Below are 23,899 nucleotides of genomic sequence, written 5' to 3'. Positions count from 1 at the left end.
TTTTCCAAGCCACTTTTTCTTCTTGGGGGAAAATCAGTAGCCTCTCCATATGAACCACATAGCCTAGGGTCACACTTTCTGCTAAGCCACAGTTAGCATAAGTCACAGTCAGACTGAACTCATGGCTTCTTGAGTAGTCATTGCAGTACCAGGAAACTCCAGGCCTTAAAGCTGGCTGGACTCTCAGTTGTAGGTTTGAGACCACCACCACTTCCTGCCTGAGTCTATCCTCAGTCTGAACCTGGACCAAGGATGTGACTGGTTCACTTTCGCTGTGTGAACCCAGACAGAAGGGTTAACTCAGTAGTCCTGTCAGAACTTCTGAGTTCTCTGGACGGAAGGGCTGCCCTTCTGCTATTTCAAGAGACATCAGACTTGCTACTGACCACCAGAATCTCTGGAAATGATCATGGTGGCTCATCTGGAGCTTCCTTTGGCTTTTCCCACTACATCCTAAGGCTATCTGAATGGTATCTGCAGCCCACCTTCCCTTAAGATGTCCAAGCAGACAGACAGATGTTCTATCATTGCCCCCTGTACAGGCTTTTATAGGACCACTATTGTACTAATCAGATATTTTTACAGCTTAATAGAGACATGTCTTGACTAGAAATTGGGCATGAAATCTCTAAAGTATCCTAAGTAATTAATGGCCTATTAGAATGTATTAGCCATATGGTACTTTAGATCTGCTGGTTATTCAAGACTTCTTAGTTATCCACTTGTATTTTATTGCTCATTAGTTTCCCCCCCCCTTTTTTTACTGTATTTTCTATACAGTATTGTTTTAATCCTGTATTTGTATCATTTTTTCTTTGAAATTATAATAGTAAGAAACAAATAACTATACAGCTTTTATTTTTTAACTTGAAGTACTTACATATCAAGCAATCATTAGCAAAGGAGACAAATACAAGGAAATGCTCATACACAGGGACTAAAAAGAACCTCCAATAGATAAATCTACACGAGAAGACATCAGGCGGAGGAGAGATGTTAAATCCCAGTTTCCAGCCTCTCTTTCCCACCCCCCCACAGGACCTTATCTCTGCTCCTAGAGAATGAAACCAAAGAGGAAGAAGTTGTGGGGACTCTCTTTATGGTGCACAAGAGACATCCCTGCCTCAGTCAGGAAGATCCTGTTTGAGCTTTTTAATTATGGTTATTTTCCTTCCTGCCAAATACAGGCAACTCTCCTTCCTCCCACAGCAAATGCCACTTGGTCTGAAGAGGGGAGAACACCTCTGAGGAATGTGGTCAGGCAATGATTAGCACGTTTCTCAGCGCATGAGGAGCACAAAAAAGTTGAGCAGAGGAACCCCCAAAGGCAAACCAAGGAATGTCAAAGCAACACTGGACAGCAGCCATTGATCTGAGATGCTGACTGTGTGGCTTTTGCTGGCTAGGAAACAATGATGAATCTTGTTTAATGAGTTATGGATGAACACAGAGTCAGCCAAAGTCTTTTCTGAGTATCATAGCCACCCCATTGCTTTGGATGGTCTCAAGCTCTGAATAGTATTTCACATAATCATTGGATCTGAAGTGGCCCTTCCTGGTCCAATTCAGTTTGCTTAGTTCAGTGTGCTCTCTCTTCACTTTGTTGTTTCAAGTTTCTAAGAATGTGGTTTCATTCTTTTCACAATCCATGTTCCACCTTTACACATCTTTGAAAAATGAGGAAAACATAATACTAATTTGAAGCAACTCACCTCCATCTGGAGATGCAGAGTAAGAAAAAGAGTGAGAAATTCATCTACACTTTTACTAACAAAAGATACAGCAGAAAAAAGTAGTGTGCTTCTCAGGAAAGGAAAAAAAAACACCAAATATTTTATTCTTCTTAAATTAAGGGACAAGACTGTAGCAAGCTTTTTACAGAGTTGGCTAAAAGTGGGCTTTTGGAGAGGAGGAAGTGTGTTCCTTTTTTTATTGGGGGGGCTGGCAGAGGTTGCTATTGAGTATTTGACAGTTTCACCACTATTATCATAATGACATTTTTGTAACTTTCAACTGGATTCTGCCACGCTTATTCTACATGGTGGAACAAACTGGGACAAGCCTTTCCTTTCTTCTATGGGACACCTCACCAAATGCTTCAACAGGGCTATTATATCCCTCTTGGTTGACTTTTTTTACAATGCTGAACATTCCCACCTGCTTTAATCTGTTTTCAACTTAACTTGAGCTATCTGATAAACCCCATTGGCCTCCAATGCAACAATCCCAGGTTGAATCCCTTAAATTGGGGAAATACTTGAGATTGGGTCTCACAATGTGGAGAGGGATTTATACTTCCTTGGTGAAAAAGACTGGGGCAAAATAAGAATTCAGTTCATTTTTTTCTTTTAGCCAAATCCACAGAACACCTGGTATACCGAATATACCTTGCCAACCTTAGGTCATTTTCAACCTGAACATTTCGGTGACTTTGGGCCAATCACTCTCTCTTGGCCCAACCTACCTCACTGGATTGCTGTTGTGGGGAAAATAGGAGACAGAGTATTGGGTATGTTTGCTGCCTTAAGGTGTCCAAATATAACAAAAAATGGGATAATAATAACAACAATAATTCAAACAGACAAGCAACTGCCACACAACACTCCAGACTTAACAATTGTTGGTAAGAAAGACAAAAAAGACTGGATAGTGGACATTGCAATACCTGGAGACAGCAGAATAGAAGAGAAAGAACTGGAAAAAAATCACAAAATACAAAGACCTGCAAATAGAAGTAGAATGACTGTGGCAAAAGAAAGCAAAGGTAGTACCAATAGTAATAGGCGCCTTGGGTGCAATCCCAAAACATATGGAGCACCACTTGATCACCATCAGCATTGACAAAATCACCATCAGTCAATTGCAAACGGGAGATTTACTTGGAACAACTGACATCCTGCAACAATACCTTTAGCACCACCAAACAACAGCATCTGCCTATCCCAAGTCCTTGGGAAGGACTTGATAGGTGGATAAAATGCCAAGTCCAGTCTAAACATTTGGCTGACTGTGCGACCAACAATACTAAACAACAACAACAACTCCTCCTCCAGGCATTCCTCTTTGGGGTTCTTCAATCTTTTCTTATTCAACACATTTTCTTTACCAATACCTTTCCTTTTCTCATAGAAAATGTTTGTGAGTGCATATTTAGGACCTCTTATGCCTCAACAAGTGACAGCAGTTACTAACCCAGGCTGATCTCAAAAGTGAAGCTGGGCCACAGGACTACGATCACCTGGAGCATTAGCACTGCAGGTTGGAAGGAAAAAAAGTCATTAAAAAATGTCAAAGCGGTAATAATGCCAAGAACAACTGAATGGAGGAAGTTATAACAAGTCAAGCTCAGCTCCAGGGTATTAAGGGTATCTGCAGGGGATCAAAATGGTATCCACACGGCATGATCAAAAACCCTTCGCCTCTTTTATGTGCATCACATTCAAAACAATATGGCTTCCCATGTTGGGTTATCAGAAATATTATTTGGCAATGATTATGATTCATTTTCAAGCAACAAAAGGGGGGCGTTCTTTGCCAGGGCCACATTCCACTCATTTACAGAGTTTCTGTCCTGAGTGGAATCCCTCTGGGATGTAAGACGACAGGTCTTAAAAGATCAGTCTGATATTGAGAGTTTCTATGCACTCTGGGCATTCTTCCCACAATAGGACTTATGAGAAATAAGTGCAGTGCCCCTTTTTAATCTATTTCCACACTTCAGATGTTTTTATGGTTCCTCCATGTGGATTCCTTTAGCTCTGATAATGCTACTCTTGCAACTGAACTTTACAGTCCACATATTTCTACTGTTTTTCCCTTGTAGGTCCCTTTATGAGAAGAAAATACTTGTGATAAAAGCTGCCAAGTTACAGTTTCTCTCTTGTGTGAATTCTTTTATGTTTCGTAAGGTGACTATTCCGACTGAAACTCTTTCCACAATCTGTGCACTTACAGGGTTTCTCTCCTGTATGAATTTTTTTATGTCTTGTTAGGTGACTTTTGTGACTGAAGCTCTTTCCACACTCTGTGCATTTGTATGGTTTTTCTCCAGTGTGGATTATTTTATGTATGATAAGGTTACTGTTCTGACGGAAATTCTTCCCACACTCCAAGCATTTGTATGGTTTTTCTCCAGTGTGGATCCTTTTATGGCAAATAAAGACACTGTTCTGACGGAAGCTCTTTCCACATTCCATACATTTATATGGTTTCTCCCCTGTGTGGATTCTTATATGCATCATAAGGTTTGCACTTGCACTGAACTTCCTTCCACACTTTAAGCATGTATATGGTTTCTCCCCAGTGTGGATTCTTTGATGGTATCTAAGGCCATTATTATATGAAAAGCTCTTTCCACACTCTGTGCATTTATATGGTTTCTCTCCTGTATGCATCCTTTTATGATAAGCAAGGTGACTGCTCCTATTGAATCTCTTTCCACATTCCAGGCATTTATACGGTTTTTCCCCTGTGTGAATCCTTTTATGGCAAATAAAATAACTGCTGCAATTGAAACTCTTTCCACATTCCAAACACTTATATGGTTTTTCCCCTGTGTGCATTCTTCTATGATATGTAAGATGCAAGGCTGCACTAAAACTCTTTCCACACTCCAGGCATTGATATGGTTTCTCCCCTGTGTGAATTCTTTTATGTTTGATAAGGTGACTGTTCTGACTGAAGCTCTTTCCACACTCCGGGCATTTGTATGGTTTTTCTCCCGTGTGGATCTTTTTATGGCGAATAAAGTAACGGCTGCAATTGAAGCTCTTTCCACATTCCAAGCACTTATGTGTTTTTTCCCCTGTGTGCATTTTTCTGTGATATGTAAGATCTGAGCGTACACTGAATCTCTTTCCACATTCCAGGCATTGATACGGTTTTTCCCCTGTGTGAATTCTTTTATGTTTCAAAAGGCTACTGTTCTGACTGAAGCTTTTTCCACACTCCAGGCATTTGTATGGTTTTTCTCCTGTGTGGATCCTTTTATGGCAAACAAAGACACTGTTCTGACGGAAGCTCTTTCCACATTCCGTACATATATATGGTTTCTCTCCCGTGTGGCTTCTTACATGCATCACAAGGCTTGAACTTTCACTGAACTTCCTTCCACACTTTAGACATGTATATGGTTTCTCCCCCGTGTGGGTTCTTTTATGTCTTGTTAGGTGACCACTCTGATTGAATCTTCTTCCACACACCAGGCATATATATGGTTTCTCCCCTGTATGGATCCTTTCATGTATGATTAGTTTACATCTCTGAGTGAAGGTCTTTCCACATACCAGACATACATATGGTTTCTCCCCTGTGTGGATCCTTTCATGTATGATAAGTTTACATCTCTGAGTGAAGGCCTTTCCACACTGCAGACATTTATATGGTTTCTCCCGTGGGGGAGTTTCTGCAGGTAAAATAAGCAACTGTTTCTTACTGGAACCCTCTTCATACGCATACAGTTTTTCATTTTTATGGGAAATAAGATGACTGCTCAAATTGAAACTTTCCCCACAATTTATAAATGTATATGGTGTTTCTTTCAGATATGACTGGTGATGTAAATTAAAAGAGGAGGTATAACTGATACTTCTCCCATCCTCTTGATATTCATATTGTTCTTCTTTAGTCAGGGTTGTACAATGTTTACTGAAATCAAACTTCTCTTTGTCTCTTTCACTACATCCAATATATTTTCCTTTTTCTTCTCGTTGGTGAACTAGCTGGGTTGGGAAGTCATGGAGTTCATTATATCCAAAAGGAGAAGAGTTCTTCCCTCCATTCATTATGCAGTTTTTCTTACTTCTTTGTGATGCCTCTTGATTTCCAAGCATCCCTTGTAATAGCACTACACTGGGCTCCTTAAAATTCTCATGCTTCTGCCTATAAGCTGGTTTGAAGAAAAAAAAGAAAAGAAAAAGTTAATCACTACATTCATCACAGAAAAATGCTGCATCTGTTATTTCTGTATGTCCAAGATTTTGTTGAGTTCCTCTTTGTATACCTAGAAGAAACCAAGCTTCTTTTTTTATTTCTGGTAGTGCCTCTGATATTCTTTTGGACTATTCCCCACTTAATTTTATGAGGTATTTCTGTTTTTTCCTTGTGAAAAAAAAATCTGCTCTTTGTTTGTCTAAAGACTGAATAATCAGGAGCAAGGGGCATTAAAAACAAAATGTATGAAGGAATTGTGGACCTCTTCAATAGATGCCTTGACATTTATTATAGCAAATGTAGTTTTGGGAATGCCCTACCCTGTATAGTGATGAACCTGGCCTAAATTCATTAGGGCATTTCATATCATAGGAACAGGACATCAACATTCTCTAGTTATCTCTCCTAAAGGAATGTCACCCTCAAACATGAAGAAAGCTCTGAGAATATGATGGTTGCAGTACAAATCAAAATTGATTTTTCCTGGCAAGGATAACAACTGGGTAGGGGATTGGATTAGACGAACTTCAAGGTCCCTTCCAACCCATTGATCATATGATATAATGCATTTAAGTAGACACAGAAAGAATAAGAGGTTACCAGCCTCAGTTCTACTCACCTTATGTGCTGCATTCTCTGCTACTGGGAAAGGCAATACTATTCAGTATTTGTCACAATTCAGCTACTATGCCACAAGAATAGCCAAAATTGAATTTTAACCCAAGCATGATTGCCCTATCTATGCAAGACAAATTTCTGAAAGACAACCTAGTAACCCACCATTCTGTTGCCTGCATCTCATCAACTACATGAACTATACTGACAGACATACAAAGATGTAATTGGTCAAGAGCAGGAATTCACAAATGAAATTTCAAAAAAGAAAAAATTGATAACTAAGAGAAACAGGAAGGATCTGAGTGATTTGAATGAATGAGTGTGCTGTGACAGCAATTACAAGCATGGGAGATCAGTCTGAGACCCAGGGTCTTTATAGTGATTATAAATCTCACCACAGAGAAGGAACCCAAAAGTTCAGGGAATACAAGCAACTCTACAGACAAATCCAAGATCCAGGAATCAGACCTGAGTCAAATCACATCAAGCTCATACTGCAACAGTCTATCTATGGTGGACTGTCACATGTCCATGGACCTGGGAAATGTATTTCCAGTAACTGTATGTGGACACCTCTACTGAAGTCAATCTGTGGAAGACCTGCTAACGTGAACACCAGTGTCAGTATCAGAGAAAAAGAGCCTTGTTGCCCAACTAAGATCAGAGAAGGCCCTGGGGAGGAACTTTTTTTTCAGATGGCCATTAAAAACAATCTGGACTTTGGGGACCCATTCTGGCATCAGTCTGTAGCTGAACTGACACCTTTAGCCCAGCCAATCATCCTTAAATACCTAAAGACAAAATGTTGCCAATATATACCCACAGCTCTCAGGTTATTTGATGCCCAGCCATCAGCACAGTTTCTCTATGGTGTCCAGCTGGGTCCTTTCCCCAATTTTGCACCATACAAATTTCTAAAAGCACTTCTTCAAATCTCTGTCTCTAATTCCACTTTGTGATTGGACATAGGCTTTATGAAAGTGAAGGCTAGAGTCTGGCTGCCCATACTCAACCACTGGGTCAGATTATCTTTCTTTCCCCACGGTCATGCCCCACTAATGATGAATGACAACTTCCAATCTGTGTAGAAACATCCAGTGGCCACTAAAAATGTCATCCTTGGGTCTACACAGCATGGGTCATGATCAGGGCAAAACTCTTTTCAAACAGCACGTAACAGATATAGAACACCAATGTCACCTTGATTGTTCAGTTGCATCTGAATAAATCATAAGACTTCTGGAACACTGTCCTTTGGGCAGACGAGACCACAGTGGAAATGTTTGCCGAAAACCAAACACGGCATATCAGCACAAACATCTCATACCAACCGTCAAGCACGGTGGTGGAGGGGTGATGATTTGGGCTTGTTTTGCAGCCACAGGTCCTGGGCACCTTGCAGTCATTGAGTCGACCATGAACTCCTCTGTATGTCAAATTATTCTAGAGTCAAATGTGAGGCCATCTGTCCAACAGCTAAAGCTTGGCCGATATTGGTTCATGCAACACAATGATCCCAAGCACACCAGCAAATCTACAACAGAATGGCTGAAAAAGAAAAGAATCAAGGTGTTGCAATGGCCCAGTCAAAGTCCAGACCTCAACCCAATTTAAATGCTGTGGTGGGACCTCAAGAGAGCTGTGCATAAACAAATGCCCACAAACCTCAATGAACTGAAGCAACGTTGTAAAGAAAAGTGGGCCAGAATTCCTCCACAATGATGTGAGAGACTGATAAAGTCATATAGAAAACAATTACTTCAAGTTATTGCTGCTAAAGGTGGTTCAACAAGCTATTGAATCATAAGGTGTACTTAGTTTTTCACACATGGCATCTCCATTTTGGCTTTCTTTTTGTAAATTAAATGATGACATGGTGTAATATGTCATGTGTTGTTGTTCATCTGAGGTTGTATTTACCTACTTTTGAGAACTGCTAAGGACCAGAAGATTTTTATTATGTCCTGATACCTAAACCATAGAACTCAAAGAGGGTGTACTTTCTTTTTCACACAACTATATATCTAAAAAAGTGTCCTTATTATAGCCAGATGCTGTTCTCTGAGCACTTTTGACAACAAAAGACTTTCCACAATTAACTGAAGCCAGAGCAAAGCAGGCCCTTACCCAGAGTGGCCACATTCCTAGAATTCTCCATCATGACTTCCGCATGTAAGGCTTTCTGGCTGGGATCCAGCAGTGCCCACTCCTCCTCTGTGAAATACACTGCCACCTCCTCAAAAGACACCAAACCCTGAAATTCAAAGGATATGTTCCTAAAGAGAAGTCCTAGAAAGTTATCTCCCAGATTTCATATATCTTAAAAGCAAAGTTTTGGAAAAGAGAAAATGCTCCTTTTTTGACATGATGTACTACTGGGTTTTACAGCTGCCTCTCCAAAGATTCACTATGGCTTGCAAATGTTCACAAGTGTATAAAGATGGACCTCAAACATCTAGGTTGCATTTTAAAAATGCAGCCATCTTGGAGCCTTTCCTTGGTTGAAAATGGAACCATAGAGGCGTTTAGGTGAGCATTGGAGCCCTGTCCCACCTGCGTGGTTGGAATTTCCTGCTGGCAGAATTCATCTTCAAACCTAACTGAATTTGTCTGATATCCTTCTGTATTAAACCTTTCATCTCTTTTTATACCCTAAGATATTCTTTTTGCAGGAGCAGTCATCTTCTGTAAATCCATGCCTTGCACATATATCTTTTAATCTTATGTACTCCTCTATACGTTTAATGCTAATCGTTTATTGTTGTAATTTAATTGCTTTGATTTATTAACATATTGTGAATAGTCCTACTGATGTTTTAATAAAAACGAATGAATTAAAAATGGCTCCTTGCTTTCATTTCATGATAGCTGATTCTTCTTCTTCCACGTGCTTTAGACAGCAAGGGATTGTTTTAAAATAAAGTACTGTAAACCACAGCAGGAACAAGCAACTTAAATAATCAGCTGTTTCCGTAAATGAATTAGATTTCTCAATAATACTGTTCTGCAAATTGTGCTTAAACAACCATCTTGAAAGTGAGACGACACCGACTCCTGACTTCAACACCTGAGCTCCTTAACAGGCTCTGCACTGAATCTTGTGACAAAACCAGACAACCGCCTTCCCAGAGGTTTCCCTACCTGAGCTGTTGCTGCGCCAGCACAAAGAGGAGGGGATGTTTCAGCAATTTCCATTAACAGCCTTCCATTCCCTGTGATCAAGATAAAAAGAGATGGATAAAGAATATTTGGAAACTGGGTGAGTCAGCTATGGGGAAGCAATATAATGTAACACCAGCCCAGAATTATGTATAGAAGAAGCACATGAATGAAATGCCTTCAGGCTTCACTGGCCTCAGAACCAACCTTCACTTACGTGGCAACATGGTCCGAGTTGGATCCTCCTCAGAGATCCTTCCCAATAGCTGCTCCATAGAGAGACCGGAGAGCGCTTCTCTGCCTTCAGGAGATACCGCGACCATTTCCACCTTCATCAATGGCTCCTGCATCTGAAATAACAGCCAGGATCAAAGAAGAAGAAAAGTTAAAACAGTGGAACAAGAGAAGGAGAAGACTCTTCTCTGCCTCCAAAGCTGGACCATCTTAGATCCGTCGGCGGAGATGCACGTACACTTGGGATTCCCCTTCCTGCTGCGGAATAATCTGGGTGGGCAAACACAACTCTGTGCCTGAAAATGGAGGGAAACCAAAGTCTCTTCTACCGTTATAAGCCGCACTGGAGGCGGGCAAGGCAGTTCGGGAAACAAGGACTCCTTGTTCCTCCTCGGGCATCCTCCCAGGACCATCACCATCCTCTCACCTGCCGCCTCTTCTCCTCCGCTTGGCTCAGCAGGAAGCCCTCGGCCAGCGCCACCGCCTGGGAGCAGGTCTCTGCTCCGCACTCCCGCACCCAGCTCTCCATCTCCGCGGGCAGGACGGCCAGGAACTGCTCCAGGATCACCAGGTCCACCACCTGAGCTTTGGTGCTCCTGTCGGGCTTCAGCCACTGATGGCACAGCTGCTGCAGGCGGCTGCACACTGCCCGCGGCCCCTGGGACTCCCGGTAGCACAGCCTTCGGAAGCGCTCGGCGCCTGAGCTGGGGGGCTCCTCGGGCCAGCGCTGCCCTCCCTCCTCGGGCTCCGCGGCACGACGGCCTCGGGCTGCGCCACCCGCCCCTGGCCCTGTTCCTGGCCAGTCCATCTTGCGGGCCTCTCAGGCCAAGCTTCCCCGGCGGCGCCTACTCCGCTCCTCTCCTTCCCGGCCGCATTGGGCGAAGGGCCCCTCGCGTTGCGGGAAGCAGGTCCTCGATATCCCCTTCCCAGCTTGCAGGGAACGAAGCCTCCGGGGCAGGCGGGTTGGCGTTCCCTCGCGCTCCTGACCCAGGGAAGCGCAGCTGCAACCCACTCCCGGCTCTCCGCTCCCGCCGCAACGCCCCGCCCTCTCCGTCTCCGGGAGCCTCGGCCTGCGGGCGAGAGAGCGCTCCTTCCTAGAGAGGCAACGCGCCGACCGGCCCCCTCCAGTCGCCTCCCGCCCTCCATGAAAGGGTCCCCGGCTGCCACCCTCTCCGCCTCTTTCGTCCAGGAGGCAATTGCTGGCAAAACTCATTTGCGTGTGCTCCATTCCACTCTAAAGGAAGGAAGCTGCCAGGACTGCAATGTGTGCAAAGAGCAGCCTTGGGAGGGGAACCAGGGAGGGGGGGTGGCAGCTGTGGTCGGGCTGTCGCACCTCCTGGCGAAGGGTCCCAAGTGTGCTGCTGCTCCCGGGCGTCCACGGATAGCTAGTTGCAGGTGCTCCTAGTTATTCCCCCCCCCCCGCCTCTCGTTGTTTCCATCTTTTTCTTTTCGAGAAAATGGAAAAGTGTGTGATCACGTGGGAGAAGACTGAGGATTTTCCTGACTGTCAAAGGCAGTGAAAGAGCATATTACCTGAAGTCCTTGGGCCTCCTCGATGGAGGTTTCGAAATCAAGGTTGGACAGTCATTTGTCTCGGATGACTGAAGATCCCTGTCCTGGGCGGGGGTTGGACTAGAAGTCTAATTGCTATTATTCGGTCACTGAAGTAGCCAAGTACTCTTCTTGCTGTACCCTTCCTAACTAGAAAAGCGACACCGTTCCTTGTTTTTCATGTCCAGAGTAATAAACAGTGTGATCTTCAAATTGTCCAATCCCTGATTAAAAAAAATATTTTTTTTTGGTCCTGTAATTGATTTCCAAAGCTTCTGAAACACAGTAGATAGCCAAAACTCGCAATGCCCTTCTTTGGCCAACCAAGGGCTGGGGAAGTCAAACTTTATCATCTGGATGTAACAGAATTGGAATGCTGCATCTTTCTCCACTAATTTGGGGAGTAATAGGATAGGTCATTTATCTTGGGAAGCAGTGCATTGACATAAAATTGAATGACAATGGGGCAAGGATACGGCCCGACCCAACTCCTCTATTCACAGAGATCTCACTAGTACACTGTCCTGGGGAGGTACATCTAAGTGTTCTGATTGATTTATCATAAAGTTTATATATAGTACCAGTCTTCTATCAGGGAAGAATTTTGTAATACTGGGGATTAAATCAAAGCTGCTCTAAAGTCTATAAAGAAAAGCCTATGGTTCAGAAGTATACTTTTCTGCAGAAACTGTAGAATTAGAGCATGATTGGAGCTGAAGTGTGAATCCAATTTCTTCCTCAGACAATATACTCTCTGAATCTGTCCAATCCACAAGCTTAACTAAGAGGTGCTTGGAATGTATTTTGCTAATAATACCAAAGAGACTCATGTCAGTAATCAATGGAAAGATTCCGATTTCCTTTTTCACAGACTGTCAAAACAAGGCCCCAATCTTTGGAATTCATTGCTTTACAGTTCATAAACATGGACAAAAAGGCAAGTACTAGAGCCCACCAATCTACTCTGGCATGTAATATTTCAGTTATGCAAAGTCTACATCTGGTGCTTTACCAGGTTCAGCTGCTGAACTGGGTCAATTTTGCTGCTGTTCCAGATTAAATCTTTCTTAAATTTGGAAACAATACTGGAGGTGGGAGACTAACAACTGTGGGAAGGGATTCAGATTTCCTTGGTGAAGAAAACTGAGCCAAAAGAAAATTTAATTCAGATTTTTTTTCTTTTTTCCCCAAAATCTACTGAGCACCTGATACATGGATGGTTTTTTTCCCTATTATTTTGAATATATCTGAACAGTCCCTTTATCTCAATATCACTTGCCAACCTGAGCTCAGCTAGAACATTCCTAAGACCATTTCTGCAACTCTAGATTAGTCGTAGTTGTAGTAGGAATAGTCTTATTTCAATCATCAATCGGTTTAACGTAATATTCAACCTTAAAATTACAGTTGTTCCATTGTGGCAATCGTTGTTGTTCAGTCGTTAAATTATGTCCGACTCTTCGTGACCCCATGAACCATATCGCGCCAGGCCTTCCTGTCCTTCACTGCCTCCCTGTGTTTGCTCGGTTTCATGCTCATAGCTTCAGTGATGCTATCTAACCATCTCATCCTCTGCTATAGTTTGTGGCAATAGTTTAACCTATATATGAACTGACTGAAATTCAGAACAGGAGCACAAACTGTAAAATCATAATACTAGTGCCATTAAGACTGTAAATTTAAGGTTTTAAAAACAAATGTGAATATAGTAGATTTTTGTAATTTGGGTAACACTATATAGTATAGTCATTATACCAAGTCAAAAGGCTACAGGAACTGATGGAATACCCACTGACATATGGCAAGCAACAGAAGAAGAATCAGTCAAGGTTCTAACCAAGCTATGCCAACAAATCCAGAGAACACAGACATCAATCTACATTCCAATACCAAAAAAGGAAACTTAACAGAGTGTGAAAACTATCATATAATATCCTTAATGTCACATGCTAGAAAAATAATACTTAGGATCATTCAATGCAGATTAGAGCCTTACATGGAAAAGGAGATGCCAGATGTTCAAGGTGACTTTAGAAAAGGCCCGGGAACATGAAACATTACTTCTGATTCATGCTGGATAATTGAAAAAGACAAAGAATACCAAAAAGAAGTATGTGCTTCATCAATTAAAGGAAAATCTTTGATTGTGTCGATCACATCAAGCTGTGGAAAGTGCTCAGAAAAATGGGAATCCCAGAACATCTCATTGTCCTTATGAGAAACTTATATACAGGTCAGGAAGCCACAGTATGGACAGAACTTGGTGAAGCAAACTGGCTCCAGGTCGGCAAAGGAGTGGGACTCCTCTACTCTCCCCTTATTTATTCAACCTATATGCTGGATATATATTAAGGGAAGCTGGATTGGAAGATGAGCATGGTTTTAAAACTGAAGGAAGAAACACCAATAACCTGCACTATGCTGATGACAATACCCTGATAGCAAAGAAAACAAACTGATGGATCACTGAACAAATCAACCCAGAGTTCTCACTCGAGCCACAAATGACCAGGCTCAAATTATCCTACTTTGGACACATTATGTGAGGATAAAGCTCTCTGGAAAAGGTGCTAATGCTAGGAAAGGTAGAAGAGGATGACCAGCAGCAAGGTGGATGGACTCCATTACAGTGGCAATGAGTGCACCGTTGGGAGACTTGAAAGAACAGGATAGGGATAGACTATTATGGAGAAAATCTATATATGTGGTTGCTAGGAGTTGAAAATGACTTGATAGCACATAATCAATCAAATCAATATAGTAAAGTAACTGAAGATAGATAAAAATAGCTAATGTAAAATACAAAATCACTATATAATTAAAATCTACAATAAACTGTATTTAATATTAATATTTTAATTAGCAGAAATATAATAGTGTGGTATAAAATACAACAGTTTATAAAATAATAATAATAACTTTAAAAGCTAAAGAGCTAAAAAGGACCAAATGCAGTGGCTGGTTCTCTGCATTATTAAGGGGGATCTCTAGCAATTACTCCTGGTGAGCATCAGCATAGAAAGGACACTACAATACAACATGATCCAACATTTCAACTACTCCTCCTTGTTATGGGCAGAGTCTCAGCAGGAATGGGATGTTTCAATCTCTCCCCTCAGTAACAGTTCTTGGGAGAGCATTAAATCTGGCCAAGGATAAAGCCATTCTGAATTTGGGGACTGTTCTGCAGCTGAAGTACCTAGCAGGGTGGAATAAATAAGCAGCTCAAAAATCTTTGCAGCAAAACCTGGCAGGTCCCTTTGTATCTCCACGTCAGTAGCACACTGCTTGAGATTGTTCCACAGATGTTCAGGGCCTACCAGGGAGATTGTGGCCCATGAAAAGCCAAAAAATTATAATTTCTCATGAAGCGCCTGGCTCTGGGAAGACTTAAAGGTGTCAACCAAGATTAGAGAACCCAAACCACCTGGGGAAAAAAGTAGCTTAAGCCAGTAAGGAAAGACCTAATTAGAGGCAGATGTTTCAATTGTAAGTAAACCGACTTCATGGTACAGCATCACATTAGGATATGCAGCAAGAAGCTTCAAAGATGGATTTTGTATATTTCAAGGGAAAGGAATGATCTGTAAGGGCCCAACTGAACTTCCAAAGCACCTGACACATTAAGCACCTGATACACTGATGGTTTTTAGCTTTCATTTATGCAACTGAATAGGCCCTTTTTCTGAACATCCACTGCCAGCAAATTTTGACACCATCTCTGCAACTCCAGACTATTTGACTGTACTCTTCTTTGGGGATCTCTCCCTCTTTTCTCCCGTTTCACATATCTTTCAGTGATTCCATTTCACCAATTTCCTTTACTGCCATCTTTCTTTCCTTATAGGAACTGCTTGTCAGTGTATATTTAGGTCATCTTAGGCCTCAATAAATTACAGCAGCTACCAATTTAGGCTGATTTCAGGAGCCAAGCAAGGCCACCAAGACTTGGATTACCTGGAACATTAGTGCTGCAGGCTGGAAGAAAAAATAAATCAGAAAACATGTTCGGTAATGCTTCCAAGAATGACTAGATGGAGGAAGTCATAAAGGTCAAACTCAGCTCTAGCTTCTCCTCTCTTGCGTGCATCTCATTAAAAGTCTACTCAAAATACAGCTTTACTTGTTAGATGAACAAATCAGAAATATTATTTTGCACTGATTATGATTCCTTTTCACGCAACAAAAGGAGCCTATGCTTTGTCAGGGTCATTTTGAAGAAGTTTCAGCCATCACTACCTTTTCTACATTCCACTCATTTAAAGAGTTTGGTAAGATTGCAGTCCTATTATTGTTTGATCCATTGGTTGATGTTCAATAGTATATTTGCATACTACACTTATTTAGGATCCATGTAGCTAATGCAAACTCACATATTCATGTGGGTTTTTTTCCTGTTTTCTTGAAAAAGAAGTCCACTGATGATATTCAAACTTTCTCCCACTCCAAGCATTTATAATTCCATTTTGTCTTATAAAGACACTCTTCCAACTGACCCTAAATCTACAGTTCTCATATTTTTATTATTTTTCCAGGTATTATGATTTCTCTCCTGTGTGAATTCGTTTATGTCTCATAAGGTGGCTCTTCTCACTGAAGCTCTTTCCACATTCTGTGCACTTACAGGGCTTCTCCCCTCTGTGAATTCTTTTATGTTTGATAAGGTGACTGTTCTGACTGAAGCTCTTTCCACACTCTGTGCATTCATATGGTTTCTCTCCTGTGTGTATCCTTTTATGGCAAAAAAGGACACTGTTCTGACTGAAGCTCTTTCCACACTCTGTGCATTCATATGGTTTCTCTCCTGTGTGTATCCTTTTATGGCAAATCAGGACACTGTTCCGACTGAAGCTCTTTCCACACTCTGAGCATTTATATGTTCTCTCTCCTGTGTGCACTCTTATATGATCTGTAAGATGTGAGTTTGCATTGAAACTCTTTCCACATTCCATGCATTTATACGGTTTCTCCCCTGTATGAATCCGTTTATGGTATGTAAGATACCTGCTGCAAGTGAAGTTCTTTCCACACTCCAAGCATTTATATGGCTTCTCTCCTGCATGCAACCTTTTATGTGTCATAAAGCTATCTCTTGCACTAAATCTCTTTTCACATTCTGTGCACTTATAGGGTTTCTCTCCTGTGTGTACCCTTTTATGTCTCATAAAGCTACCCCTCACACTAAATCTCTTTCCACATTCCATGCACTTATAAGGTTTCTCTCCTGTGTGTATTCTTTTATGTTGCACAAGTAGACTTTTCTGATTGAACCTCTTTCCACACTCTGTGCACTTACAAGGTTTCTCCCCTCTGTGAATTATTGTATGTTTGATAAGGTTACTGTTCTGACTGAAGTGCTTTCCACACTCCATGCATTTGTATGGTTTCTCTCCTGTGTGAATCCTTTTGTGGCAAATAAGGACACTGTTCTGACTGAAACTCTTTCCACATTCCAAACATTTATATGGTTTCTCCCCTGTGTGAATTCTTACATGCATAATAAAGCTACCACTTCCCCTGAACTTCCTTCCACATTTAAAACATGTATATGGTTTCTCCCCTGTGTGAATCCTTTCGTGGCATGTAAGGCGACTGCTGTAGCAAAAGCTCCTTCCACACTCAGTGCATTTATATGGTTTTTCCCCTATGTGAATTCTCTTGTGTTTCCTAAGGTAACTGTCTTGATTGAAGCTCTTTCCACATTCAGTGCATGTATAGGGTTTCTCCCCTGTATGGATTCTTTCATGCATCATAAGGTGACCTCTCTGAGTAAAGCTTTTTCCACACTCTAGGCATTTATATGGTTTCTCCCCAGTGTGAATTCTCTTATGTTTCCTGAGGTAACTGTTCTGATTGAAGCACTTTCCACATTCTGTGCATTTATAGGGTTTCTCTCCTGTGTGAATTTTTTTATGATTTGTAAGACTGCTGCTTTTATTAAAATCCTTTCCACACTCCAAACATTTATACGGTTTCTCCCCTGTATGAGTTCTTTTATGGCAAGTAAGCTGACTGCTGTAAGTGAAGCTCTTCCCACACTCCAAGCATTCATATGGTTTCTCCCCTGTGTGAATTCTTTTGTGATATCTAAATTGCCAGCTTGCACTGAAACTCTTTCCACACTCTAGGCATTTATACAGTTTCTCCCCTGTGTGAATTCTCTCATGTTTCAAAAGGTGACTGTTCTGACTGAAGGTTTTTCCACATTCCAAGCACTTATACGGTTTCTCTCCTGTGTGCAACCTCTTATGCACTATAAAACTACCGCAAAAACTAAATTTTTTTCCACATTCTGTGCACTGATAGGGCTTCTCCCCAGTGTGGGTTCTTTTATGTCTTGTAAGATGACCACTCTGACTGAACCTTCTTCCACACACCAGGCATACATATGGTTTCTCTCCTGTGTGGATCCTTTCATGTATAATAAGGTTACTTCTCTGAGTGAAAGTCTTTTCACACCGCACACATTTATATGGTTTCTCCCTTGGGTGAATTTTTTGGGGTAAAAAAATCAACTGCTTCTTGCTGAAACCCTTTCCACACTCATACAGTATTTCCTCTTTATGGGAAATAAGATGACTGCTCAAACTGATTTTTATAAATGCATGTGCTGTCTCTTTGATATACGATTGGGGATGTAAAGTAAAAGAGGAGGTATGACTGATACTTGGCCCATTTTCTTGATATTCCTCTGTAGTCTGAGTTGTACAGTGTTTAATGAAATCAGATGTCTCTTTGTCTGTTTTGCCACATCCAAGATATTTTCCCTTTTTTTCTTGTTGGTGAACTTGCTGCGCTGAGAGGTCGTGGACTTCCCTGTGACCAGAAGATTTCTTCCCTCCATTCCTCATGCAACTTTTCTTACTCTTTTGAAGTGCCCCTTTTTCAGACTTGAGCATTTGTAATAGCACTGTGCTGGGCTCATTGTAATTGTCATGCTCTTGCCCATAAGCTGATTAGAAGAAAACAAGAAAAGAAAAAAAAGTTAATCATAACATTCATCACAGAAAAATGCTGCATCCATTATTTCTGCATCTCCAAGATTTTTCTGGGTTCCTCTTTGTAAGCCTAGAAGAAAAGATTTAATTTTATTGGTAGTTTATGCTGCTCCAGTGACTGAATCTAATACCTAAAATAAGGCTTAAAGTTTAAAACCCCTCTGCTCTTTGGTTGCCCAAAAATGGAATAATCAGGAGCAAGGAGCATCAAGAACAAACTGTAAAAAAAACCTGTGGATCTCTTGAATTGATGCCTTCACCTTTATAACAGCAAATGGAATTTTGGAAATGCCCTATACTGTATAGTGAGCAAACTGGCCTAAATTCATCACGGCATTTCAAATGACAGGGAAGAGGATGTGTTATAATTGTTAACCTATCTCTCCTAAGGTGAATGTCTCCCTCAAACATAAAAGAGGCTCTGAGAATATGATGGTTGAAGTACAAATCAAAATTGAGTTTTCCTGGCAAGGATATGTATTGGGCAGGGGGTAGGATTTAAGGTCCCTTCCAACCCAATGATCCTATGATATAATGCATTAGGTAAGAAAAAGAAAGAATAAAAGAGGTTAGCAGCCTCAGTTCCATCTATGTGCTGTATTCCCTACTATTGGGAAGGATAATACAAGTGGGCCTCGCTTAATGACCACTCATTCAATGACCGTTCACACTTATGACAGTGGTGAACGAATGGTACTTACAACTGGTCCTTGCACTTACAGCAGTTGCTGCATCCCCCGGCCACGTGATCGCCATTTGCGGCCTCCTTTACTGGCTTCGTGCAAGCAAAGTCAATAGGGAAGCTGGCAGGATGTCGCAAATGGCGACCAGATGACATTCTCGCTTAATGACACGTGGTGACTCGCTTAAGGACAGCAACCGGAAGTGCCAGAATTTCCATTGCTAAGCGGCGGGGTCACATGACATCGCACTTTATGACTGCATCGCTTAGTGACAGAAATTCCAGTCCCAATTACTATCGTTAAGTGAGGACTACCTACCTCACTGATCACACTTACAGATGACTTTTGGTACAAGCAGGATGGGAGTGGTGCATCCATCCTCACTCTTCAACTGTCAGCTAGAGCTAGCAGTGAGAATTAAGAAGAAAAAGGGATGAACCTTTTTGGGAACAAAACTGAAACTGGGGAATTCTGGAAGAAGTATTTTAGGGATTGGTAGAAGAACGATAGTGATATGTCAAAGAGGGGAATTGAACTGAATGCTATAAACTGATGAAAGGAAGCCTTAAATGTGTGAGAATGATGAGAAGATGCTAAACTGCCGATGCGTGTAGTATCACTGCAGAAATGTTAAAATATGAATTTGCTTTGCTTATGCAGCAGCTGTGTGACTTAACTAACTGGATGCAAAGCTATGTGGCTTTTTGAAATCATCCCAGGTTTCAAGACAGTATCTTTTTTAACAGTGCCTGTAGAACTATCTAGGGCTGCAGCACTATGACTCAGGGGAAAATGCCACTTATTCCAGCTCTACAGGGAGTTTACACATGATTTACCCAGCAGCTGAAGGAGAGGCCTTTGTCCAAACAGCCAATGTGAAAAATCGCCATTGGTTATTAGGCAACCTAGGGAATAGGATAGTTGTAAGGAACAGACAGAAGGGAGATACAGGGCAGTATCTTCCTCACCAAAGCTGCTCAGGGCATCTGCTCTTGATCAGATTAGAGAGAAACTGTCATATTCACTAAAGAATAGCTTCCTCAAAGGCTCAAATGAGAAACAATCTTGTGAGTCATCTACCAAATTCTCCATCTACTCACGATTTTCAATATATTAAAAAAATGTCCTTCTTCTAGCTAGAAGGTACTTTCTCAGCACTTGGACAACAAAAGACTTTTCACAATTAATTGAACCCAGAGCAAAGCGGACCCTTACCCTGACTGGCCACATTCCTAGAATTCTCCATCATCACTTCCCCATGTAATGCTCTCTGGCTGGGACCCAGCAACGCCCACTCCTCCTCCGTGAAATACACCGCCACCTCCTCAAAGGACACCAAGCCCTGAAAGTCAAAGGAAACGCTCCTCAATAGAAGTCCCAGGAAGGACTTGCAAGTTTTCTCCCATATTTCATAGATCCAAATGCCAGAGCTTTGAAACTGAAAGAAAGCTCCTTTTCTGACATGAAATGATACCAGGTTTTGTAGCTGCCTCTCCAAAGAGTCACTATGGTTGAGATATTGTTGACAAGTGCAAAAAGATGCAATTCTTACATCCAGGTTAGAGTACAGCAATGCAGAAATCTCGGGGACCCTTTCCTTGATTCAAAATGGTGCAGCGAAAGTGCTCAAAGGAGCAGTGGTATTCTGTCCACCTGCCTGGTACAATGTTCCCTCTAATTTCTGACATGCCATGTGTGGAGAAAATTGTTAGGGGCAGCTTTTCCCAAAACAAGCCCAAATTTGTTCAGCACAATACAAATATATAAACAAATTGAAAATACATGTAATAGTAACATTGCATGAATGAATTTGATTTTTCCAAATTGTTTTCTGTAGTTTATGTTTAAACAACCATCTTGAAAGCAGGACCAAGCCAAATCCTGATCTCAACACCTGAGCTCCTTAACAGGCTCTGCACTGAATCTCCTGACAGAATTGGGGCCCCCAAAGGCTTCCCAGCTCTGATGAAGCTCTCCTACCTGAGCTGTTGCAGCTCCACCACAAAGAGGAGGGGATGTTTCAGCAATTTCCATCAGCAGCCTTCCATTCCCTGTGATCAAGATAAAAAGAGATGGATAAAGAATATTTGGAAGCTGGGTGAGTCAGCTATGGGGAAGCAATATAATGTAACACCAGCCCAGAATTATTTATAGAAGAAGCACATGAATGAAATGCCTTCAGGCTTCACTGCCCTCAGAACCAACCTTCACTTACATGGCAACGTGGCCCGAGTTGGATCCTCCTCAGAGATCCTTCCCAACAGATGCTCCATAGAGAGACCGGAGAGCGCTTCTCCGCCTTCTGGAGATACCGCGACCATTTCCACCTTCATCAACGGCTCCTGCATCTGAAATAACAGCCAGGATCAAAGAAGAAGAAAAGCTAAACCAACTGAACATGAGGAGGAGGAGACTCTTCTCTGCCTCCAAAGCTCGACCATCTTAGATCCGTCGGCAGAGATCCACGTACACTTGGGATCCCCCTTCCTCCTGCGGAATAACCTGGGTGGGCAAACGCAACGCTGTGCCTGAAAACGGAGGGAAACCAAAGTCCCTTCTACCGTTAGAAGCCGCACTGGGGGCGGGCAAGGCAGTTCGGGAAACAAGGACTCCTTGTTCCTCCTCGGGCATCCTCCCAGGACCATCACCATCCTCTCACCTGCCGCCTCTTCTCCTCCGCTTGGCTCAGCAGGAAGCCCTCGGCCAGCGCCACCGCCTGGGAGCAGGTCTCTGCTCCGCACTCCCGCACCCAGCTCTCCATCTCCGCGGGCAGGACGGCCAGGAACTGCTCCAGGATCACCAGGTCCACCACCTGAGCTTTGGTGCTCCTGTCGGGCTTCAGCCACTGATGGCACAGCTGCTGCAGGCGGCTGCACACTGCCCGCGGCCCCTGGGACTCCCGGTAGCACAGCCTTCGGAAGCGCTCGGCGCCTGAGCTGGGGGGCTCCTCGGGCCAGCGCTGCCCTCCCTCCTCGGGCTCCGCGGCACGACGGCCTCGGGCTGCGCCACCCGCCCCTGGCCCTGGCCAGTCCATCTTGCGGGCCTCTCAGGCCAAGCTTCCCCGGCGGCGCCTACTCCGCTCCTCTCCTTCCCGGCCGCATTGGGCGAAGGGCCCCTCGCGCTGTGGGAAGCAGGTCCTCGATATCCCCTTCCCGGCTTGCAGGGAACGAAGCCTCCGGGGCAGGCGGGTTGGCGCTCCCTCGCACTCCTGCCCCGGGGAAGCACAGTGGCAACCCACCCCCGACTCTGAGTTCCCGCCGCCGCCTTCTCCGTCTCCAGGAGCCTCGGCCTGCGAGCGAGAGAGGGCTTCTTCCTAGAGGGGCAATGCGCCGGCCGGCCCCCGTCCGCCTCTTTCCTGAAGGAGGCCACTGCTGGCAAAGCTCTCCTGCGCATGCTCTGACCCACCCTGAAGGGAGGGAGGTGCCCCTGAGTGGAGCTCTTTCGAGGAATTGGGGGTATGGTGGGCGGCAGAAAGGGTCTCAAGCAGCCTTGAGAGGAGATCCCGGGGCGTGGGGGGTGAGACCTATGGTTGGACTGTTCAACCTCCTGAGGATGGGTCCCAAGAATGCTGCTGCTTCCTTCCTATTTTCTTGCTTCGGGGATAACCAGCCTTTCCCAGTTTCTCCAGGAAATACATTTGGGAGGATTTGGGGTTTCGATTCTTCGCTACTGTTGCTCATGAGAAGAGCAGCTGACAGAGGATGCTAGTGCCTAAAAGAAACCAGGCTGGATCCTCAGCTATGGGTTTGACGCCTTTACTTCTAACTTTTTGTAGTAAAAAGACATGGGTAACAGGAAATCGAATGCTTTCTGCCGGAGTCTGTCATCATCCCCCAACTGAACCAATGACACTGCGACTGGCTCATTTTTGCTGTGTGTATTGTGTTAATCGAGACGGGTAATTGAGTAGTCCTACCTTAGCAGGTTGTGTAAATGCAATCTTTTCTGAACTTTCTGAAGGAGAGGGCTGTCCTTCAGTTGTTCCCCACAGACACTAAACCTGTTACTGAGCACCAGTATCTTTGGAGATGAAAATATCAGATTGTATTGTTTTGCCTAAATGGCAAAGCGCAGCTGCAACCCACTCCCGGCTCTCCGCTCCCGCCGCAACGCCCCGCCCTCTCCGTCTCCGGGAGCCTCGGCCTGCGGGCGAGAGAGCGCTCCTTCCTAGAGAGGCAACGCGCCGACCGGCCCCCTCCAGTCGCCTCCCGCCCTCCTTGAAAGGGTCCCCGGCTGCCACCCTCTCCGCCTCTTTCGTCCAGGAGGCAATTGCTGGCAAAACTCATTTGCGTGTGCTCCATTCCACTCTAAAGGAAGGAAGCTGCCAGGACTGCAATGTGTGCAAAGAGCAGCCTTGGGAGGGGAACCAGGGAGGGGGGGTGGCAGCTGTGGTCGGGCTGTCGCACCTCCTGGCGAAGGGTCCCAAGTGTGCTGCTGCTCCCGGGCGTCCACGGATAGCTAGTTGCAGGTGCTCCTAGTTATTCCCCCCCCCCGCCTCTCGTTGTTTCCATCTTTTTCTTTTCGAGAAAATGGAAAAGTGTGTGATCACGTGGGAGAAGACTGAGGATTTTCCTGACTGTCAAAGGCAGTGAAAGAGCATATTACCTGAAGTCCTTGGGCCTCCTCGATGGAGGTTTCGAAATCAAGGTTGGACAGTCATTTGTCTCGGATGACTGAAGATCCCTGTCCTGGGCGGGGGTTGGACTAGAAGTCTAATTGCTATTA

The 23,899-nt window shown here is 43.4% G+C and overlaps 1 protein-coding gene across 3 annotated transcripts; it reads right to left on the bottom strand.

The window, feature by feature from the left end:
- Positions 1 to 852: 852 nt before the first annotated feature.
- Positions 853 to 22,568, bottom strand: LOC112540023 (zinc finger protein with KRAB and SCAN domains 3-like). Of its 3 annotated transcripts, none has more exons than XM_088129355.1 (5): positions 10,370 to 10,998; positions 9,926 to 10,058; positions 9,691 to 9,761; positions 8,677 to 8,803; positions 853 to 5,887 (listed from the first exon to the last, which is right to left on the bottom strand). In XM_088129355.1, the coding sequence occupies exons 1-5, from the start codon at positions 10,748 to 10,750 to the stop codon at positions 3,867 to 3,869; spliced, it is 2,733 nt and encodes a 910-aa protein (XP_087985481.1). In that variant the 5' UTR covers positions 10,751 to 10,998; the 3' UTR covers positions 853 to 3,866. The 3 variants fall into 3 exon arrangements, with proteins under 3 accessions (XP_087985481.1, XP_087985480.1, XP_087985482.1); XM_088129354.1 differs by lacking the exons at positions 853 to 5,887; positions 8,677 to 8,803; positions 9,691 to 9,761; positions 9,926 to 10,058; positions 10,370 to 10,998 and adding exons at positions 14,330 to 18,445; positions 20,390 to 20,516; positions 21,155 to 21,225; positions 21,390 to 21,522; positions 21,834 to 22,568; XM_088129356.1 differs by lacking the exons at positions 853 to 5,887; positions 8,677 to 8,803; positions 9,691 to 9,761; positions 9,926 to 10,058; positions 10,370 to 10,998 and adding exons at positions 18,205 to 18,445; positions 21,155 to 21,225; positions 21,390 to 21,522; positions 21,834 to 22,535.
- Between the last annotated feature and the right edge of the window lie 1,331 nt (positions 22,569 to 23,899).

Source organism: Python bivittatus, unplaced genomic scaffold, assembly GCF_059951505.1.
Source record: "Python bivittatus isolate LINGU-HERP-01145 unplaced genomic scaffold, Pbiv_v1 ctg000810_np1212, whole genome shotgun sequence".
Classification (NCBI taxonomy): Eukaryota; Metazoa; Chordata; class Lepidosauria; order Squamata; family Pythonidae; genus Python; species Python bivittatus.
The sequence above is the reverse complement of the archived record's forward strand: the minus strand, read 5'-3'. Positions and strand labels throughout refer to the sequence as shown.